Source organism: Leucoraja erinacea, unplaced genomic scaffold, assembly GCF_028641065.1.
Source record: "Leucoraja erinacea ecotype New England unplaced genomic scaffold, Leri_hhj_1 Leri_380S, whole genome shotgun sequence".
NCBI classification, from domain to species: Eukaryota; Metazoa; Chordata; class Chondrichthyes; order Rajiformes; family Rajidae; genus Leucoraja; species Leucoraja erinaceus.
The window spans coordinates 106,932-128,732 of NW_026576281.1; the positions used below are offsets into that span (position 1 = coordinate 106,932).

At 49.4% G+C, this 21,801-nt stretch overlaps 1 protein-coding gene across 1 annotated transcript; it reads right to left on the reverse strand.

Annotated features, from left to right (window-relative positions):
* Positions 1-7,968: 7,968 nt before the first annotated feature.
* Positions 7,969-17,838, reverse strand: LOC129693662 (zinc finger protein 271-like). Its single transcript, XM_055630446.1, has 2 exons — positions 17,641-17,838; positions 7,969-10,164 (listed from the first exon to the last, which is right to left on the reverse strand). Exon 2 carries the CDS (start codon positions 10,012-10,014, stop codon positions 8,710-8,712), a length of 1,305 nt encoding a protein of 434 aa, XP_055486421.1. The 5' UTR covers positions 10,015-10,164; positions 17,641-17,838; the 3' UTR covers positions 7,969-8,709.
* Between the last annotated feature and the right edge of the window lie 3,963 nt (positions 17,839-21,801).

The window sequence follows — 21,801 nt, forward strand, 5'->3', positions numbered from 1 at the left end:
CTCTCCTCTCTCCCTTCTTTGTCTCTCCCCCCTCTATATCGTCTCTATTAATTTATTTATCTTTAATTTACTACCTATCTTTCTCTATTTCTTTCTTTTTCTCCCCCTCTCTCTCCTCTCCCTTCTTTCTCTCTCCCTCCTCTATCTTTCTCTCCCCCTCTCTCCCTTCCCTCTCTCTCGATTAATTTATTTATCTTTATTTTACTGTCCGTCTGTCTGTCTGACTATCTATCTATCTCTCTATTTCTTTCTCTCACCACCTCTTTCTCTCCCTTCTTTCTCTCTCCCCCTCTATATCCTCTCTCTCTATTTATTTATCTTTATTTTACTGTGTCTGTCTATCTATCTGTCTCTGTCTATCTATCTATCTATCACTATTTCTTTCTTTCTCCCCCCCCTCTCACTTTCATCCCTAAACTAAACTCTACTTGACGTAACGTAACTTAACTCTCTCTCTCTCCCCACTCTCCCTCTCCCCCCTCTCTCTCTCCCCTCTTTCTTTCTCCCTCTCTCTATTTCATTCTTTCTTTCCGCCCTCTCTCACTTTCATCCCTAAACTAAACTCCACTTACCTTAACGTGAAGTTAAGGGCCTGCCCCACTTGGGCATCATTTGCGTGTCGCACAGGTGGAGCGTGAAGGTTTTGTGCATCCCAAAATCCTGGGGTGCCGCGCGCAACACCACACACACGTCGTGCGTTGTGATGCGTAAATGATGTTACTGTGGGGCGTAGGTTCGAGTCTGCTCTTCCCAAGACTTCTTTTGGAGGCCGAAATTATAATTCCTAGAAATGTTACTTTCTCCTGAGCTACCAGTACTTTTGATGGTGAGACCACAAATCCTAGACCGGCTTAGTTTGGTTTAGTAGTTGTCTTTCTGATTACTGGACTAATTTTTACCAGCCACTAATAGGTCATCAACATACTGCACGACTGTTGAATTAATTATGAACGTCAAAGCACTTCGTTGATCCTGCATACACCTGGAAAATAAAGTAGGCGAATTGACAAATCCTTGAGGCAACCTGGCCCAGGTATATTATTGGCTCCTATATGTGAAGGTAAACAAATATTGGCTGTCTTCATGAAGAGGAAGATAAAATAATGCATGTTGCAAGTCGACTATCGAAAATACTTTTGCTTCAGCCTGTATTTGGGCCAAGATATGGGCAGGGTTTGGCACTAGGGCATGAAGTGGTTCTACAACAGAATTGATTTACCTTAAGTCTTGTACAAGTCTATATTGCCCCTCCTTTCACGGTTTTGGAACAGCAAGAATAGGGGTGTTACAGATTGATTGTCACTTCACCAATATTCCTTGTTCTAGCAAACCCCAAATTAATTTGTCAATGCTGCTGATGGCCTGCAGTTTCAAAGGATATTGTTGGATTGAAGGAAGTGTTACCCCTTTCTGGAGAGCTACATGGATGGGATTGATGTTCATGCATCCTACCTGAGCTGTGTCCTCCGGCCATACTTGAGGGTCCACATACTTGTATACCTCGCTGCCCAGATGATGATGTAAGTGGGTAACAACTTTCCTTGGGGCCTGGTGAAATTCAACAACATATTGATTAGACAAATTCTGCTTTTGATCATTATTCGGGCCTGCCTTTCTTACCATCGTTCCTATGTCTTTAGCTCTAGCCGGGAAATTCACCTCTCGGGTGATGTGAGGAGCAACTTTGTCAGTTCTTTTCCATAACTGTGCTGGTATTTTAGCATACGAAAGCTCCCTCTTTTCCTTCCACAAGCGCCAACACTTCTATTTCCCATTCCTGTCCTTCGTATGATTTAAAGCTTTCCAGCTCGCTGTTCTCTCCACTCCTTTTGCAAGCCAGTGTAATGTGAAGTGGGGGTCTTCGTCCAGATCGAAGGATCACCATTGAGTGGTCACTATGGAGTAACATTGTCGTACAGGGGCCCAGGGGTCACTCCTGTACCTCTATCACCACATTCTATTTTTAGTTGGAGTAAATCTCTCGCCATCAGGTTCCAATCTAATCCGGTGATTATCACAGATCTATGTTTGACTGCCTTAGAGATGGGATACTGGCAAACTTGTCCTTGAAACCCGGACAGGTTCTGAACTTCTCTTGATTCTGGTTAATTATACATTGATTGAAGAGATGACATGGATGTGCCTGTGCCTACTAGGAAGGTGCAGATTTTACCTTCAACCTGTAGAGACAACATAGGTTCCATGTCAGACTTGCATCCAGTCACTACTAGGTTTGCTAATCATAGGCGTTTTTAATGGGTTATTCTGGGAAAAAGGGATTTGTCCCCTTGGCTCTTGGTTATCCTGCCAGTTCCCTCTGTACTCTAAGATCCCGTTGATCCCTCCATTCTATCGATTCTCGGAAATTTCTTCTGTGACCCCCACTTTCGTTCCTTTCTTTATTTGGGCACCCCCTACTCCAGTGACCGACCCCTCCGCAACTAGAACACTGGACCCATTCCCGATGGCTGGCATGTCCTCGACTTTGGAGGACTGGTTTCAGGGCAGATGCTCCTCTATAATATTGGTCTGGATATTCCGGGACTCTAATTTCTCCCAGTCCATGATTTGCTGGTACTCTGGGGATCCTTGGTTCAGGGTAGAATTTTGCTACTTCTTTTCTGATCACATAATCAGTTTTTTGTTTTACTGTAGGCGGGCTATCCTGCTTCTTTATGTCCCTCCAGTGATACCTTACAGCCCTTGCCATTTGACTGGTATTATTTTTTGTCCAGTCCATGTTATTAGTCTTAATAGTTTCTGCTACGTTGGTGGGGAGGCAATTCAATAAGATGGCACAATATTGAGGGGATTTTAATCCATTTGTGTAATTTGTCACCCGATTGGTCCATATATAATTCGGAGAATCGCTCTAAAAATTCTTCCACTCCTTCTCCCCTTTTTGGTCTTGCATCTAATATTCTGGCCAAATCGATACGTTTTTGAAGGCTGTTTGCATGGGCTGTTAAAACAACTCCCTCCCTTGCACCATTGTCCGCTATTATATTTGCCAGCGCTTCATGCGACGGATGCCCAACATTCGTTAGGAATCTGGTGTACTCACTTGGGGTCATTATTTGCTGGATCACAGCCCATAAATCCGGGAATTGGCGTGATAAACGCGCATTGTAGTTCTTATGTGATCCACAAAAGAAGCAGGTGATTTTCTACGAGCGGGTATTTGATAAAATATCTAATTAAGGGCCTGTCCCATGAGCATGCGACCTACATGCGGCAAGCGCGACCAAACCGGAAGCGGGGGCCGCGCGGAGGTCGAGTGAGTGACGTGAAGTTTGAGCGAAGTCCGCTGGAAGTTCGCGCGTGACGTACGGCGTCAAGACGCTGCATACGCCCATCGAGGCGGCTGCGGGCCGGCAGGCCGTTGCCGCACGGAATTTTTGAACACGGTCAGTTTTTCGGAGCCCTGCGCGATGTTGGGACCAGCTCCGCAAAACTCCATACGGCTCCGGTGATGGAAGTGGGACCGCAAGGCCGTACGGCTCAAGCGACCACGTTAGGTCGCGCTTGCCGCATGCAGTCGCATGCTCGTGGGACAGGCCCTTTAGGCTTCCATGGGGAATAGACTCTAATTGTACGGGGATTATTTGCGCTCACTGCATTGGTTGGATCAAAAGGAGGATTAGGCATTTCCCTTACAGGGAACTATCTAAGGGTTGTTTGTTTAGCTTCAGGATTTACCTCAGCCTCTTCAATTATTGTCTCACCCCAGATGTATCTTCCCCTTCACCAGGTACCTTCTAAATGATTTATTTCCTTCTTTAACTGCTCGTTCAATTTGTGCAACGAGACCTGGGTGTCATGGTACACCAGTCATTGAAAGTAGGCATGCACGTGCAGCAGGCAGTGAAGAAAGCAAACAGTATGTTGTAATTGTAATTTTATTTATTTAGGGGACAGTGCATATTAATAAACATTTACATGTAATACGCAAGATTGTAGCCAGTAGCTAATTTCCATCTTTAGTCCCTCTGGTAAACAAGGTAAACACATCACAACACAATCAATCAATAAGAGAAGAGACAAAACAAAAATCAAAAACAAAACAAAACAAACAATAAAGTAAAAAAGTAACAATAAAAGAGTACCATAGGATAATGTTAAGGTAGATTATGATTGCAGTTTTGATTTTGCAGTAACCATGTTTTTAGATGTTTGGTAAATGAGGTAAGGGTTGGCAGATCCCGTATGACGCATGGTATCGCGTTCCAGGTCTGCGACGCTCGATATGAAAATACTGACTGCCCAAAGACACTTTTCCTAAACGGGACTATACAATCACCCCTGGAGGCTGCTCTTGTCGACCTATTTGTGTTTTTCTTTATGAAGTCCTTTAACGGAGGTGGGGCTAGTCCACGGAAGATTTTGTAAACCAAAATCGAGTCCGAATATTTTATTACGTTCTCCCAGCTCAGCAGATCAAATTTCTTCAGGATGCTACAGTGATGGTACATTCTGGGCTTTTTGTCTAGAGTTTTTAGGGCTTGTTTATAAGCAATTTCAACAGGCTTTAGTGTGGACTTACATGCCAGTGACCAAGTTGTTATACAGTAGGTCATGTATGGCACAATCATTGCATTAAAATATAGTTTGGCTGAATCAATAGTTAAATTATTTCTAATATATCTAAAATTGGACAAATTAAATTTAATTAAATTTACTGTTCTTTTCACCTGTTGTTTGAAACAGAGCTGTGAATCGATCACGATTCCTAAATATTTAAACTCATGTACAATTTTAAGTTTTGTTCCATGTACAAACACATCAGGATCTCCATCAGTACTTGCCTTTTTGGAGAAAAACATACAGACATTCTTTGACACATTAAGATGTAAATCAGAGAACTGCAACCAGTTTGACACATTAATCATAGCAGCTGATAGGTCTTGTGCAGCTTGATGTTTGTTTTTGGCATGTACATACACAACTGCATCGTCAGCATACATTTGGCAAGTTACATTTGATGTACAGCTACTTGGTAAATCATTAATGTACAGACTGAATAATAGCGGTCCCAAGATTGAACCTTGAGGTACACCAAGAGGGTTTTTAGAAGTTGCAGATTTACTGTTGTGCACTCTAACACATTGTTTTCTCTGTACCATATATGACTCAATCCATTTCATCGTGCACAAAGAGAGGTCAAAATAGGACAACTTGGTCATCAAGATCTGGTCGTTCACAGTATCAAAGGCTTTTCGTAAATCAATAAAAACAGCTCCTATAACACCACCTGCATCAATTTTGGACTTCATATTTTCCAAAAGGAAGCAAAGTCTCAGTGGAGTGATATTTTCTGAAGCCAAACTGCATTGGGTTTAGGGTATATGGACTATTGTTTAAATGTTTAATTATCTGTCCTGCAACCCATTTTTCAGCTATCTTGGAAATTGCCGGGAGAATGCTTATTGGTCTATAATGACTAATTATAGTGGGGTCTCCTGATTTTAAAATTGGAGTTATTACTGCAGATTTCCAAGAATTTGGGAATACACATTTGTTTATGGACTTGTTGATGATGCTGGTAATTGGAGCAATGAGTGACTGCTTATGAGCTTTAAGAAACATTATATCCATACCAAAAGTATCTTTGGCTTTTGAATTTTTAAGACCACAAAAAATCCTGTTAACCCATGGCTGAGACACTTCATTCAAAATAAGAACCAGAGAAGCAGTGTTCAGCGGCATAGCATATCAGACTGCAGAACAGGAACTATGAGTCAAGTTCTTCACAGAATCTATAAAATACGTGTTAAGGGCTGTTGCAATCTCATTTGGATCATTAGTCAGATTTTCATTTAATTGCAGCTCCCTAATGTTCTTGTGGATGATATTATTTCCAGTTAGTTTCCTTATGTTTGTCCAAATCTCCTTAGCATTACCTCTTGCGTTGCTTATTACATTAATAAAAAAGTTTGCCTTAGCATTCCTAATTTCTTTAGTGACTTTATTTCTGAGTGAGGTAAATATTTGTCTGTTATGTTAGCATTCATAGCAAAAGGATTTGAATATAGGAGCAGGGAGGTTCTACTGCAGTTGTACAGGGTCTTGGTGAGACCACACCTGGAGTATTGCGTACCGTTTTGGTCTCCTAATCTGAGGAAGGACATTCTTGCCATAGAGGGAGTACAGAGAAGGTTCACCAGACTGATTCCTGGGATATCAGGACTTTCATGTGAAGAAAGACTGGGTAGACTCGGCTTGTACTCGCTAGAATTTAGAAGACTGAGGGGGGATCTTATAGAAATGTACAAAATTCTCAAGGGATTGGACAGGCTAGATGCAGGAAGATTGTTCCCGATGTTGGGGAAGTCCAGTTTAAGGATAAGAGGGAAGTCTTTTAGGACCGAGATGAGAAAATCATTTTTTACACAAGAGAGTGGTGAATCTGTGGAATTCTCTGCCACAGAAGGTAGTTGAGGCCAGTTCATTGGTTATATTTAAGAGGGTTAGATGTGGCCCTTGTGGCTAAAGGGATCAGGGGGTATGGAGAGAAGGCAGGTACAGGATACTGAGTTGGATTATTAGCCATGATCATATTGAATGGCAGTGCAGACTCGAAGGGCCGAATGGCCTACTCTTGCACCTATTTTCTATGTTTCAAACTCAATACCCTCTAAATCTATTTACATACGCACAATATTTACACAATTCGGATCCAATAACAATACAAAAAAGATGATGCTAGATTTTTACAATTTCCAAAAATGATTTAACGTGCTAGCGCACATTTTACAAACACTCGATCTCACTGCCGTTGTTATCAATCAGTGAACCTCTCCCTCCGATACCAAAGATTTTCCCTTTCCTAGGTTACTCTTTGCTGAGGAGTACTACTCCTAAAATGACAACTTTTCCTCCCGAATGTTACTATCCTCATGCTAAGACTGGGCTTCCATAGGGGGACATCTATAGAAGTTCTCTAGGTTCTACAGAATTAGGGGTACCCTTCACATTCGGATTACTTTTCATCAAGTAAATCAGGTTCCCATCTCTCAGTTACTCTTCGCTATCAGGTACTAATCAACAATCGATCAGAGAGTTACTATTCACTATTGATCAGCCACTATTCGGAATCGATCAGGAACATGTACAAACTCCGAAGTTCTATCCACACAGAATTCTAATTCTACCATATGGGCAGAACTTCATTGTAAAATTCTGAATTTTGAAATTTGATTCTGCAAATGTAGACTCGTACTCGGACTCCTAGTTTTAGTGCGTATCCCTCCACATACGCAGGCTCTCGAATTCAAACTAAATTGCCAAATGAAAACTCGAATGGACTAGAGTATTCTCAGTCAATCTATACTCTAGCCACCGAGCCCAGTATCTTTACGAGATTCCTCGTCCGTCACTCCAGGGAGGGACTCAGACATCTTCACGCAGACACCCCTCTCTGCTGGGCACTGAGGATTCAGCGCCTCTTCACGCTGGCAGTCAATGCTGATTTTTGGAACGCACCTTACCAATCAGCCCTTCCGGCAAAGATAGATCAATATGTAGACCAGACCTGTGTTTCAATACCCCGCCAATTGGATACCAAATCTGGACAGTGGGCCAACTCTCGCCCAATGAAGCGCGTCAGGCTCTCGTTAAAGCAGCTGCAGTCTGCCAACTACGACCAGGTTTTGGGCCACTTCACGCCCTGTTTTATGGGCCCCTAACCCAAAGGAGTGCTTGTTAGACTCTGTTCTAATGATCTCGATAGGCCACCTTCCCAAGTCCGCAAATGATCGATCCACTACGACCAGCGAAGTGCCGAAGGTCGATGCAAAAACCGCACAGTGGGCCAGATTTCTGCACTCGCGATCGAAACAGCTCAACACCCTTGATCACAAACTTGTGTTTGGGGGTCCGTTGAGATCCCGGACGAGCCACCAATGTAAATTGCTCGTTCTAAGCTTCCCCTCCAGTCTAGTTGCAGTCAAAAATCACTAGGTCAGGCACTTGCGCATCTAAAATTTATTTTGACAAAACACAATTACAGTTCCAACTACTGTGCCTAACCACCGTGGGTTCGATCCTCGTATCTGCCTGATCAAGCCCTCTTGTCCTTGCTGAAGCAGAGACGCTCCGGAAGGTCATTCAGTCCTAAGCGCTCTCACAGAAGATCAACACAGGACCTCGTGGTAGCTGACTTTTATAGGTCTCCGGACCTCGAGGGGCTGAACCACATGGGGGTGGTCTCTTCACAATCCAATAACAGATATTGATTAACCCCATACATGACAGACATTTCCCTAACCCAATAATACATTTTATTTGAAAGAAAGCTCTAGAGGGAAGCGAACAAGAATAAACAATGAAACATGTGCCCTGATTTTGAAACAGTTTCTCCAAGGATCAACAGTTCGACCAATTAACAGGATGACTGTCTTGCAACGTTATTTATACCACTCACATTGCTTTTGCAGCGATCCAATCAGAATGATGCATTTACGGTTCGTTTGCAAAACTGCTATACATTTTATCAATTTAAGAGAAACAGGCAGAACACCTGGACCCCTCACCATCCTGCATACCAGTCTGAGGCTCGACTGGCTGGCGCCAATCAAAGCCTGTAGAGTTCAGCTGACAAGGGTTAAGCAATTCTGATAAGTGAAGGGATCCATATTTTATGGTGTCTCACCCCTGCGGGCACGCCAGTGCTGCCACAGGCTGGATATGCGGGTGAAACCCTTGCCACACTCAGCACACACAAAGGGTCTCTCTCTGGTGTGTATCCGCTAGTGCTCCCGCAGACCCCGTACGCCCTTGAAAGGCTTGCTGCAGTGGGAGCAGCCGCTCGTCAGCGTGGGCCCGTCGGTGCTGCCGCAATCCCCGCAATCTGTCAAACGCCTCACCGCAGTACGGGCAGTCGTAGGGCTGGCCACTGGTGTGCACGCGCTGGTGAGACAGGGCATGGGAGGCCTTGGCAAAGCGCTCTCCACACACCAGGCTGGGGAAGGGACGGTTGCCGGCGTGCACCTGCTGGTGGTACAACAGGTTGCTGGACTGGGTGAAGCCCTTGCCGCACTGGGTGCAGGTATAGGGGCGCTCGCCGGTGTGGGTGCGCTGGTGCTGCAGCAGGATGCTGGACTGGGTGAAGCCCTTGCCGCACTGGGCGCAGGTGTAGGGGCGCTCGCCGGTGTGGGTGCGCTGGTGCTCCAGCAGGCCGCTGGAGCAGGTGAAGCCCTTGCCGCAGTCGCTGCAGGTGTAGGGCCGCTCGCCGGTGTGCAGGCGCCTGTGCCCCTTCAGGTTCGTGGACGACTTGAAGCCTTTGCCGCAGTCGGAGCAGGTGAAGGGCCGCTCACTGCTGTGCACCCGCTGGTGCAGCCACAGCCCCGACAACTGGGTAAAGCTCTTGCCGCAGGTGGAGCAGCCATAGGGCTTCTCGCCTGTGTGCACCCGCAGGTGGATCTTCAGCTGTTGCGCCCTCTGGAAGCTCTTGCTGCAGTCGGAGCAACCGAAGGGCCTGGGGAAGGGACGGTCACCGGTGTGCACCCGCTGGTGCTCCAGCAGCCTGGTGGAGCAAGTGAAGCCCTTTCCGCAGTCGGTGCAGGCGTAGGGCCGCTCCCCGGTGTGTAGGCGCCTGTGCTGCTTCAGGTCCGGCGCCGACTTGAAGCCTTTGCCGCAGTCGGAGCAGGTGAAGGGCCGCTCACTGCTATGCACCCGCCGGTGCTCCTGCAAACCCGACAACCGGGCAAAGCTCTTGCCGCAAGTGGAGCAGTCATAGGGCTTCTCGCCGGTGTGCAGGCGCCTGTGCACCTTCAGGTCCGGCGACGACTTAAAGCCTTTGCCGCAGTCGGAGCAGATGAAGGGGCGTTCTCCCGTGTGCACCCGCCGGTGCACCTGCAGCCCTGACAACTGGGTAAAGCTCTTGCCGCAGTCAGAGCAGTCAAAGGGGCGTTCTCCAGTGTGCACCCTCCGGTGGGTCTCCAGCCGACTCGGACTCTGCCAGGCCTTGCCACACACGTCGCACTCATAACGCTTCTCCTTGTTGTGCCACGCCATGTGTTGTCGTCCACTGTTGCTCAGTCTCTCGAAGCTCAGCCCACACACCGAGCAGATGGGGGGGGGGGGGGGAGGCTCAACGGCACCCTGATTGCCCTCAATGGCTGCTCACGTCCCCATCTCTCCGTCCACAACAACGGCTCCTCAACCCTGCAGGAGGGGAACACAGAGGGTCAACAAGCTGGCAAACAGAACATTACTAACGTGTGAACATTACTGGTGCTTAAATGGAGGGAATGCGTGACGTTTCGGGTTGAGACCCTTCTTCAGTCTGATGGGAGGTACAGAGATAAGGAAGTGTAAGGAGTGAAAAAAGGACAAAGGGCATGGAGTTCAAGGAAAATGTAGAATAAATCATTGTTAGTTGGGAGAAGGTAACTGGCAATAGGTGCAGGAGTCGGCCATTCAGCCCTTTGAGCCAGCACCGCCTTTCAATATGATCATGGCTGGTCATCCAGAATCTAAGTACCCCGTTCATCCTCGGCAGCTGTGCTGCTGTGTGGGTGCAGGTCTGTGTTTCACCCGTGTTCGGGCCCGGGTCTCCGGCACTGCGGGGGCCGTTGAATTGTGGCTGGGCCGTCCCCGTCCCCGTCGCCTCCGGCAGTGGCGGCCCCGGGCTGTCAGCCGGAGCATGCGGTGGGCACGGGCTCCAGCTCGGCTCTGCCTGCCCCGCCGGGTTGGTTGGCAGCCCTGAACTGGAGGGGCTCTCGCCCCGGACTTGCAGCCAGCGCGCCGGGGTGGGGAGCGGGTGCTGGCCCCGGCTCGGCTCTGCTCCAGGGGGGGCTTTTCCTGGGCGTGCCGGGGACCATCAGCTGTGCCTCTCGCCTTGTCCCGTGGCTGTTGGTTGACCACCTTGATGCCGGCATGGGACGAGTGCCGGTCATTGGTGGGGATGCACACGGTGGCTCTGAAGGTCAGGCAACATCTCTAGAGAAGGGGCTCGACCCAAAACGTCATCCATTCCTTTTCTCCGGGGATGCTGCCTGTCCCGCGGAGTTGCTGCAGCGTTTTGTGTCCCTCCGTTAATGGTTGGTGGTCAGCTTTCGCCGGCGCCCGGGGCAGTTGGCCGGCGGCTGCTGGGTGGTCCCCGGCTCATCGGGGAACGGGTTCCTCGGGAGTTGGAGCGGGATTGGACTGGGGTTGGCGCTTCTCCGTGCTGGCTGTGGGCCTGGGGCCACCGTTGCTCCGGGCCGGTATCCCGTCGGTCCTGGGTCACCCCGGACATCTCCGGCCACCCCCCGGGCGTGAATGGGGCACTCGGGTGGACGGGGACGGTCTAGTGACAGTTTGGCAACTCAGGGGACCCGGATTGGATCCTGGCTGCGTATGAGGTGCGGGTCTGTGTACACGCAGCAGTCGAGAATGTCTCTCCACGTCACCCACTCGCGTCTGCCCCCCCTCTCTCTCTCGCTGTTACACCCTGCTCAACCCCCAACCTGGCGTCCCTGCTCCTCAGATTAAATATATTTTTACACATACATTATGAATGAAGAGAAGAATTTATACACAGATTATACAGCCAGCGCTTTTTCTTTATAGCAAATGACCTTTGACAAATCAATGATTACTTGCAATTTTCGGAATACCAAACTCTCTTATTGGCCTCCACTGCCCTCCACAGATTCACAACTTTCTGTGTGAATGGCGGAGTAGACTTGATGGGCAGAATGGCCTAATTTAGCTGCTATCACTCATGACCTTATACAGGGAGAAACCTTGTCTCCGCACTGGAGTCACACAAGTCTTGCACCTTCATCCTGTATTCGTACACTGCGGACGGATCGATTGTGGTCATGTGTTATCTATACGTTAGCAAACAACAAAAAAGCTTTTCACTACAACAAACTAAATTCAACCCTCCCGCCGCCAGGGGGCGATGCGGCCGGCTGACCAGAGACGCTGCACTGCGGCCTCCCACCGATAGGGGGCGCTGCAGACAGAGGCACAGAGATGCTGCACCGTGGCCTTCCAGCAACAGGGGGCGCTACAGTTGGAGGACCAGAGACGCTGCACCGTGGCCTTCAACCAACAGGGGGCGCTTCTTCTTCTTCTTGCGAGTGAAACATAAACCAAAGGAATAGTTATATCTCAAGCCGGTGTTGAGCAGCCAGGTTGTTGTCTCTGTGGGCATCAATGTCTGCCTGCCAGGCCCTGACACAGCTCCATTTGGTGGGTGGTAGAGCGGGTTGGCTGTCTGTTGTTCTGCTCCACATTCACAGGTTGGGCTCTGGCGGAGGGAGCCCCCATCTCCACATTCTGGCATTGAAACGCCCAACTCCAGTAACAAGTCTGTTGAGCTTCACCCATGCTCCTCTGGGGAGCTCAGACCCTGGACAGCTTTTATCTGGTGAAGAGATGTAGCTGTGTAATGGAAGGTACACAAAATTGCTGGAGAAACTCAGCGGGTGCAGCAGCATCTATGGAGCGAAGAAAATAGGCGACGTTTCGGTCCGAAACCCTTCTTCAGACTGATGGGGGGTGGGAGGGGAGAAGGAAGGAAAAGGAGGAGGAGCTGTGTAATGGGGATGTGGTTGCCTTCCACTCCTGTGACCACTTGGTGGCTACCCAGTGTGCTTTTGTCTTAATTGGCTGGGTGGATGCTAGGAGTTGTTTTCCATGTGGAGCAAAGGGGTGACGGGACTTCAGTCAGGGTGGCCTATGCTCTCTGCTGATAGCTTGAGGGAGGAGGTGATCTGGGTCTACGGCACGACGAGATAGTGCCAGAGTTGCTGCTTGCCTTCGGATCCCTGCAGGCGGAATGCCTGCAAGTATAGGGAGCTGGTCGACTGGAGTAGGTTGAAGGCACCCAGTGATGGTTCTCAAGGTGCAGTTCAGGCTCGTGTCTACCAGGCTAGTGTGTCTACTACTACTCCATACGGGTGCGCAGTACTCAGCTGGGGCATACACAAGAGCTAAGGTAGAGGTGTGAAGAGTTGATGGGCTGGCTCCCCAACATGTTTCTGCCAGGCGTCGGATGAGGCCGCTACGTGCCAGGACCTTGTAGTGGAGACCAGCCAGGTGTTGACGAAATGTAAGCAACCTGTCCCGGGTTACGCCGAGGTAAATGGGTGTTTGTTGGAAGTCCAAGCGCCTGTTGGTGACACAGCACGGAAACAGGCCCTTCGGCCCACCGAGTCCACGCCGCACAATGATTGCCCACACACAAACACTATCCGACATACACTAGGGACAATTTACATGTGGACTAAGCCAATTAACCTACAAACCTGCAAGTCTTTGGAGTGTGGGAGGAAACCGGAGGCTCGGATAAACCCACGCAGGTCACGGAGGAACATGCAAACTCCGTACAGACAGCAGGTACATGTACAGTCTTTCCACTGACTCAATAGCACGCAATCTCCCTTGGTATACTTGACAATAAACTAAACTACATATGATGAAAGAATTGGTCGACTGGGCTTGTATTCACTGGAATTTAGAAGGATGAGAAGGATATATTATCGAAACGTATAAAATCCTTTAGGAATTGGAAAGGCTAGATGCAGGAAAGATGTCCCGATGTTGGGGGAGTCCAGAACCAGGGGCAACACACAGTTTAAGAATAAGGGGTCGGCCATTTAGGACTGAGATGAGGAGAAACGTTTCCACCCAGAGAGTTGTGAATCTGTGGGATTCTCTGCCTCAGAAGGCAGTGGAGGCCAATTCTCTGGATCCTTTCAAGAGAGAGTTAGATTTAGCTCTTGGGGCTAACGGAATCAAGGGACATGGGAGAAAGCAGGAACGTGGTACTGATCATGGATGATCAGCCACAATCATATGGTGCTGGCTCGAAGGGCAGAATGGTCTACTCCTGCACCTATTTTCTATGTTTCTAAGTGTGTGTGAAGGCAATGCAGATGCTGGTTTAAAAGATAGACACAAGATGCTGGAGTAACTCAGGCAGCATCTCAGAACGCAGCATCTCTGGAGAACGCGGACGGGTACAAAATGCTGGAGCAACTCAGCGGATCAGGCAGCATCTATGGAGAACATGGACAGGTACAAAGTGCTGGAGTAACTCAGAGGGACAGGCAGCATCTCTGGTCAGGCAGCATCTCTGTGGAGAATTTGGACAGGTACAAAGTGCTAGAGTAACTCAGTGGGTCAGGCAGCATCTCTGGAGAATGCAGACAGGGCTCTCACGTAACCTTTGTTCTCTGTTGTCAGCCGGGCAACCTTGGCAGCTTTTTAGGAAGCCAAATGGCAGTTTAGGTGGTATTTTAAGACCCTTGCATGACGCGTGCGATATTGTGCTCAGACGAAGTGCGTAGTTACCAGTCGGAGTTATGCTCAATGAAGCATTCACATATTATTTCTGCTTCGAATAAAGTCACAAACTAAACATATTCACCAATCAATAGACAATAGACAATAGGTGTAGGAGTAAACCATTTGGCCCTTCGAGCCAGCACCGCCATTCAATGTGATCATGGCTGATCATCCCCAATCAGTACCCCGTTCCTGCCTTCTCCCCATTTCCCCTGACTCCGCTATTTTTAAGATCCCCATCTAGCTCTCTCTTGAAAGCATCCAGAGAACCTGCCTCCACCGCCCTCTGAGGCAGAGAATTCCACAGACCACTCTCTGGGAGAAAAAGTGTTTCCTTGTCTCCGTTCTAAATGGCTTACACTTTATTCTTAAACTGTGGCCCCTGGTGCTGGACTCCCCCAACATCGGGATCATGTTTCCTGCCTCTAGCATGTCCAAACCCTTAACAATCTTATATGTTTCAATGAGATAACCTCTCATCCTTCTCAACTCCAGAGTGTACAAACCCAGCTGCTCCATTCTCTCTGCATATGACAGTCCCGCCATCCCGGGAATTAACCTTGTAAACCTACGCTGCACTTCCTCAATAGCAAGAATGTCCTTCATCAAATTAGGGGACCAAAACTGCACACAATAGTCCAGGTGTGATCTCACTAGGGCTCTGTACAACTGCAGAAGGACCTCTTTGCTCCTATATTCGATTCCTCTTGTTATAAAGGCCAACATGCCATTCGCTTTCTTCACTACCTGCTGCACCTGCATGCTTACTTTCATAGACTAATGTACAAGGAGCCCCAGATCCTGTTGTACTTCCCCTTTTCCCAACTTGACGCGATTAGATTGCAATCTGCCTTCCTGTTTTTGCTACCAAAGTGGATAACCTCACATTTATATCCATTAAACTTCATCTGCCATGCATCTGCCCACTCCCCCAACCTGTCATTCTCATAGCATCCTCCTCACAGTTCACACCAAAGATCCTATGGCAAGCAAGATAGATCACTCGACGAAAAAGACGCAGTACGGTCATGGGCAGGTTCATGGGTAAATTTTGGCCCCATTTCCGTAACCGGCTTCCGTCTCCACACCAAAGATCCCATAGCGGAGCAAAGATACTATTGCAGAGATGGAAGCCGGTTACGGAAACATCCTCGTAAAAATAAAAGTTATTTGATAAAAATCTTCTCCTCATTTTCAGAATTATAATTTATTAACACAAACTGGTTCCCCCGCAACGTTGATTACACTGCGAGTCGGGTCGGATCGGGTTACTGAAATGGACTACACGCCAGCCAATTGCATTTAGAAGGAGTGGTCTATCTTGCTTGCGAAAGGATCTTTGGTTCACACTACCACCTAGCTTTATGCCATCTGCAAATTTGCTAATGTTACTTTGAATCCCTTCATTCAAATCATTGAAGTATATTGTAAATAGCTGCGGTCCCAGCACCGAGCCTTGCGGTACCCCACTAGTCACTGCTTGCCATTCTGAAAGGGACCTGTTAATCCCTACTCTTTGTTTCCTGCCTGCCAACCACTTCTCTATCCATGTCAGCACTCTACCCCCAATACCATGTGCCCTAATTTTGCCCACTAATCTCCGATGTGGGACCTTATCGAATGCATCTATGGAGTGAAGGAAATAGGCAACGTTTCAGGTCGAGATCCTTCTTCAGACTGATGTGAGGGTGGGGGGAAACGGGAAGAAGAAAGGAAGATGCGGAGACAGTGGGCTGAGGGAGAGCTGGGAAGGGGAGGAGAAAGCAGGGACTACCTGAAATTGAAGAAGTCGTTGTTCATACCACTGGGGTGTAAACTGCCCAAGCGAAATATGAGGTGCTGGTTCTCCAATTTACGGTGGGCCTCACTCTGGCCATGGAAGAGGCCCAGGACAGAGAGGTCGGATACGGAATGGGAGGGGGAGTTGAAGTGCTGAGCCACCGGGAGATCAAGTTGGTTATTGCGGACCGAGCGGAGGTGTTGGGCGAAGCGATCGCCAAGCCTACGCTTGGTATCACCAATGTAGAGCAGCTGACGCCTAGAGCAGCTCGATGCAATAGATGAGGCTACAGGAGGTGCAGGTGAACCTCTGCCGCCCCTGGACAGATTGCTTGGGTCCTTGAATGGAGTCAAGGGGGGAGGTAAAGCGACAAGTGTAGCATTTCCTGCGGTTGCAAGGGAAAGTGCCAGGAGAGGGGGTAGTTTGAGTGGGAAGGGACAAATTGACCAAGGGGTTACGGAGGGAGCGGTCTCTGTGGAAAGCCAACAGGGGAGGAGATGGGAAGGTGTGGCCAGTGATGGGATCCCGTTGGTAGACAAAAAAGTTGGAGAAAATCAGCTGGTGAGGCAGCATCTGTGGAGCAAAGGAGTAGGCGACGTTTCGGGACGAGACCCTTCTTCAGATTGATGTTGGGGGGATGGGGATACACACGAAAAAGGAAAGGCTGAGACAGTAGGCTGTGGGAGAGCTGGGAACGGGAGGGGAAGGAGGGAGAAAGCAAGGACTACCTGAAATTATAGAAGCCAATGTTCATACTGCTGGGGTGTAAACTACCCAAGCAAATATCAGGTGCTGTTCCTCCAATATGCGATGGGCCTCCCTCTGGCCATGGAGGAGGCCCAGGACAGAAAGGTCGGATTCGGAATGGGAAGGGGAGTTGAAGTGTTGAGCCACCGGGAGATCTGGTTGGTTATTGCGAACTGAGTGGAGGGGTTGGGCGAAGCGATCGCCAAGCCTACGCTTGGTCTCAGCGAGGTTGATCATAGGCTGAATAATCCAACCACATTTTTGTTTGGAAGTGGAAAGAAATAATAGAAATTGCATTCATTGCAACATGTAAAAAGAGTTGAGATTCTGTATTATAATTTTGCTGCATGTCATTGTGTTATATATCATGACTTGATTGGTGAATATGTTTAGTTTGTGACTTTATTTGAAGCAGAAATAATATTTGAATGCTTCATTGAGCATAACTCCAACTGGTAACTACGCACTTCATCCGAGCACATTATGGCACGCGTCATGCAGGCTGTCTTAAATGACCACCTAAACTGTGATTTGGCAACTTAAAAAGCTGCCAAGGTTGCCCGGTTGACAACAGAGAAAAAAAAAGTGAGAACCCTGACAAGGTGTATAATATTTTTGACACTGTCAAAGGCCTTTCTTACATATGCTGTCACAACGCACTGTCGTCTCTAAACAACCCTTCAGTAATTTTCCTTGTCCTTCATTTCAGAATAATAGTGTTTTAAGCCGATAACTCGACACTAGCAGTGGCAATAAATAAATGAAACGCGCAGCTTTCCAGCCCCTTATCTCATTGGCCACACTCGGCTGCAAATCGGGATTGAACTTACGTAGACGTGGTTGTACAGAATCGTTCTTGCCCAGCGGTTTCCCAGATCTGCAGCTTCACCTTCTCCCCATTAACACCGACCGTCCGAATCTTGAAATCCACTCCGACAGTAGTGATGTAGCTACCTGAGAGAGAGAGAGAGAGAGAGAGAGACAGAGACAAAGAGAGACAGAGAGAGAGAGAAAGAGAGACAGAGAGACAGAGATAGAGAGAGAGACAGAGAGAGAGAGAGACAGGCAGAGAGAGAGACAGAGAGACACAGAGACAGAAGGGGAGCGGGAGGGAGAGGGGGAGGGAGAGGGTGAGGAGGAGAGAGGGAGAGGGAGAGGGGAGAGGGAGAGGGAGAGGGAGGGAGAGGGGGAGGGAGAGGGAGAGAGGGAGGGAGAGAGTGGGAGGGAGAGAGGGGGGAAGGAGAGAGACAGAGAGAGAGAGAGAGAGAGAGAGAGAGAGAGAGACAGAGAGAGACACAGACAGAGAAGAGGGAGAGAGAGAGAGAGAGAGAGCGAGAGAAGAGAGATACAGAGAGAGAGACACACAGAGAGAGACAGAGAGAAGAGAGAGAGAGGGAGAGAGAGAGAGACAGTGAGAAAGAGAGAGACAGTTGGAGAGAGAGACAGAGGGAGAGAGAGAGGAGAGAGAGGGAGGGAGGGAGGGAGAGAGAGGAGAGAGGAGGAGAGTGTGGTGCAACAGGAGAGAGATATATTTTCAAACACCGAGGAAACGGACCCTCCCTCCTTGCCTTGCTCTGATTCTCTCTCATTCCTTTCCCCCCTCCTTACTCTGCTCCCTCTCTCCCTCTCCCCTCCCCTCTTCCTCTCCTCCCTCTGCTCTCTCTCCTCTCCTCTCTCGCCTCCCCCTCGTCTCTCAGATCCCTTTCCTTTCTCTCTCTCTATCTCCTCTCTCTCCTCCTCTCTCCCCTCTCCCTCCCCTCTTCTTCCCTCCTCCTCCCCCTCTCCTCCTCTTCCCTTCTCTCCCTCTCCTCTTTTCCCCCCCTCTTAACCCCTCCTTCCCTCATTCATCTCAGTCTCTACTCTCCCTCCTCCTTCTCCTCTTCTCTCTCCCTCCTCTCCTTCCTCTCTCCCCTTTCGGTCCTTCTCCCTTTCCCTCTCCTCTCTCATTTTCTCTTCCCCCTCCTCCTCCCTCTCCCTCTCTCTCCTCTTCCCTCCCCCCTCCTCCTCTTCTCTCTCTCCCTCCCTCTCCCTTTCCCCCCTCCTTCTTCTCCACTCTCCCCTTTCCCCTCTCTTCTCTCCTCTCCACCTATATCCTTCTATTTATCATCAAATCTCCTTACCCTGCTCTCGTTTTTTCCAACCCCCTCTCGTTGAGAGAAATCCAAGATCTTCCCTCCCCTCAGATTTTCGCTTCCCCCCTCCCTTTCTTCCCTCCTCTCTCCTCCCTCCTCCCCCTCTATCTTTTCCCCCTCTCCCCTCCTCCTCCCTTCCCTTCTCCCTCTTCCCCTCTTTTCCTCCCTTTCTCTTCCTTCCCTTCTCTCCCTCTCCTCCTTGTTCTGTCCTCTTCTCTTCCTCCTCCCCCCTCCTCCCTCTCTCATTCATCCCCTCTGGTTCCCGGCCCCTCCTCCTCCTTCCTCCTTCCTCCGACCTTTCTCTTTTTTCTTCCCCCCCCTTTTTCCTCTTTTCCCCTCTTTCCAACTCTCCCTCACCCCCACTCGCCCCTCTCTCCTTCTTCCGGTTCCTTAGCCTTTCCTTCCTCCTTTCTCTTTCCGAAGAGTTTCTTTCCCCTTCTCCCTGCACACTTGTCTCTCCTTCCTTTTTCCCTCAGCTCGTTTCATTGCTCCCCCTTCTCCCTCCTCCTCCTTACTTTCTTTTCTTCCTTCACCTTCCTTGCCCTTCCCTCTCCCTTCCTCTACTCTCCTCTTGCCTCCCTCCCTTTCCCCCTTCCTTCCTTCTCCTTTCCTCCCCTCTTCTTCCCCCTTTCTTCCCCCTGATTTCTCTCTTCCCTTTCCCTTCTCGATATTCTTTCCCTCCTCCTCTCCCCTCCTCTCCTCCTGCTCCTCTCCTTTCTTTCCTTCCCCCCCTGCGATATCTCTTCCCTCCCTTTTTCTTTCTCTGCTTCCTCCTCTTCCCTTCCTCCCTCCCCTCTTCCTCCTCTTCTTCCCCTTCTTCCTTCCTTCCTCCCTCACCCTTCTTTCCTTCCCTTCTCCATTCCTTCCGACTTCCTTTCTTCTCCCTCTCCCCTCTTTCTTCCGCCTTTCCTCCTTTCCCTTTCCTTCTCCCTTCATCTCCTTTTCCTCCTTCTTTCTGCTTATCTTCTCCACGTCCTCCTCTTCACACCTCCTCCTCTCTCCTCCTCCCCATTTCCTTTTCCCTCCTCCTCTTCTCCTCTTCTTCCGAGATTTTTCTCCTTCTCTCTCCTTTTTTCTCTCCCTCACTTTCTTCTTTTTTCTCCCCTCCTTCTCCCTTGTCATTCCTGTCCCTCCTTTCTTCTCCTTTTTCCTCCTTCCTCCTTCGTCCCTCCTTCCCCTCCCCCCTCCTTCTCTCTTTCCCTTCCCTCCCTTCTCTCTCTTCCCTCTCCTCCATTCCCTTCTCTTTCTCTCCTCCTCCCCTCCCCTCCTCTTCCTCTTTCTTCTCCCCCTCTCCTTCCCTTCCCTTCCCTCCTCTTCCCTATCTTCTCTCCTCTGCTTCTTCTTCCTCCTTCCTCTTCCCCCCTCCTCCCTCCTCTCCTCTTTCTCTCCTTCTTCTCTCCTCCTCTCCTCTTTCCCCCTTTCCTCCTTGCCCTTCTTTTCTCCTCTCCTCTCTCCTCCCTCTCCTCCCCCCCCCCTTCCCCCTCTCCCTCCCCTTCCTTTCTCCTCTCCTCCTTCCCCTCTTCCCCTCTCCTTTCCTCTCCTTCCTCTCCTCCTCTCCCTCCCTCATCCTTTCCTTCCTTCCTTCTTTTTCTCTCCCTCCTCTCCTCTTCTCCCTTCCCTCCTTCCCTCCTCCTCTCCTTCTCTCTCCTCCTTCCCTCTCTCTCCCCTCTCTCTCTCCTCTCCTCTCTCTTCTCCTCCCCTCTCCCTCTTCCTCCTCCCTTCCTCTTTCCTCTCTCCCTTTCTCTCCTCTCCCCCTCTCCCCTCTCCTCCTCTCTCCTCTCCTTCCCCTCTCTTTCTCTCTCCCTCCCTCTCTCCTCCTCTCTCCCTCTCCTCCCTCTTCTCTTTCTTTTCTTCTTCCTCTCTCCTCCCTTTTTCTCCCTCTCTCTCCTCCTCTCCTCTCTTCTCTTCTCTCCCTCCCCTCCCCTCCTCCCTCTCTCTTCTTTCCTCCCCCTTCTCCTCCCCTCTCTCTCCCTCTCCCCCCTCCCCTTCCCTCTCTCTCCTCTTTCCCCCTCTTTCCTCCCTCCATTTTCTCCTCCTTTCTTCCTCTCCTCTTCCTCCCCTCCCCTCCTCTTCCTCTCCCTCTCTTCTCTCCCCCTCTCCTCCTCTCTCTCCTCTCCTCCCCCTCTCTCCTTCTCTCTCTCTCTCTCTTCTCCCCCCTTTCTCCCTCTCTTCTTCTCCCTCCTCTTCTCCTCCCTCCCCTCTCCCTCTTCCCCTCTCCCCCCCACCTTCTTTCTCTCCCTTCCCCTCTTCTTTCTCTTCTCTCTCTCCCCTCCTCCTCTTCTTCTCTCATTCTTCCCTCTCCTCTCCTTCTTTCCCCCTCTCTTTTCCCCTTCATTCCTCTCCCCCTCCCCCTCTCTTTCTTTCCTTCTCCGCTCTTTCTCCCTCTCTCCCCCTCCTTCCTCTTCTTCTTTCTTTCTCCTCCTTCCTCTCCCTCCCTCCTCTTTCTCCTCTTTCCTCTTTCTCCTTCCTTTCTCCTTTTTCCTTTCCTCTCCTTTTCTTCTCCCTCTCTCTCCCTCCCTCTCTTCTTTCCTCTCTCTCTCTCTTCCTCCCTCTCTTCTCCTCTCTCCTCTTTCCTCTTCTTTTTTCCCTCTCTCTTTCCCTTTTCTTTCTCCTTTTCTTCTCCTCTCTCCCTCTCTCTCTCTTCTTCTTCCCTTTCTCTCCTCCCTCTCCTTCTCTCCCCCCGTTCCTCTCTCTCTCCCGTCTTTCTCCTTCTCTCTCCCCTACTCCTTTCTCTCTCTTTCCCCCTCTTCCTTTCTCTCTTTTTCTCCTTCCTCCTCTTTTCCTTTCTCCCTTGTCACTTTTTCCCTTTCTTCTATCCTCTCTCCTCTTTTCCCCTCTCTCCTTCTCTTCTCTCCCCCT

What these genes read in the sequence shown, in the direction of transcription:
- LOC129693662 (XM_055630446.1), bottom strand. Translation starts at nt 10,014, where the DNA reads ATGGCGTGGCACAACAAGGAGAAGCGTTATGAGTGCGACGTGTGTGGC.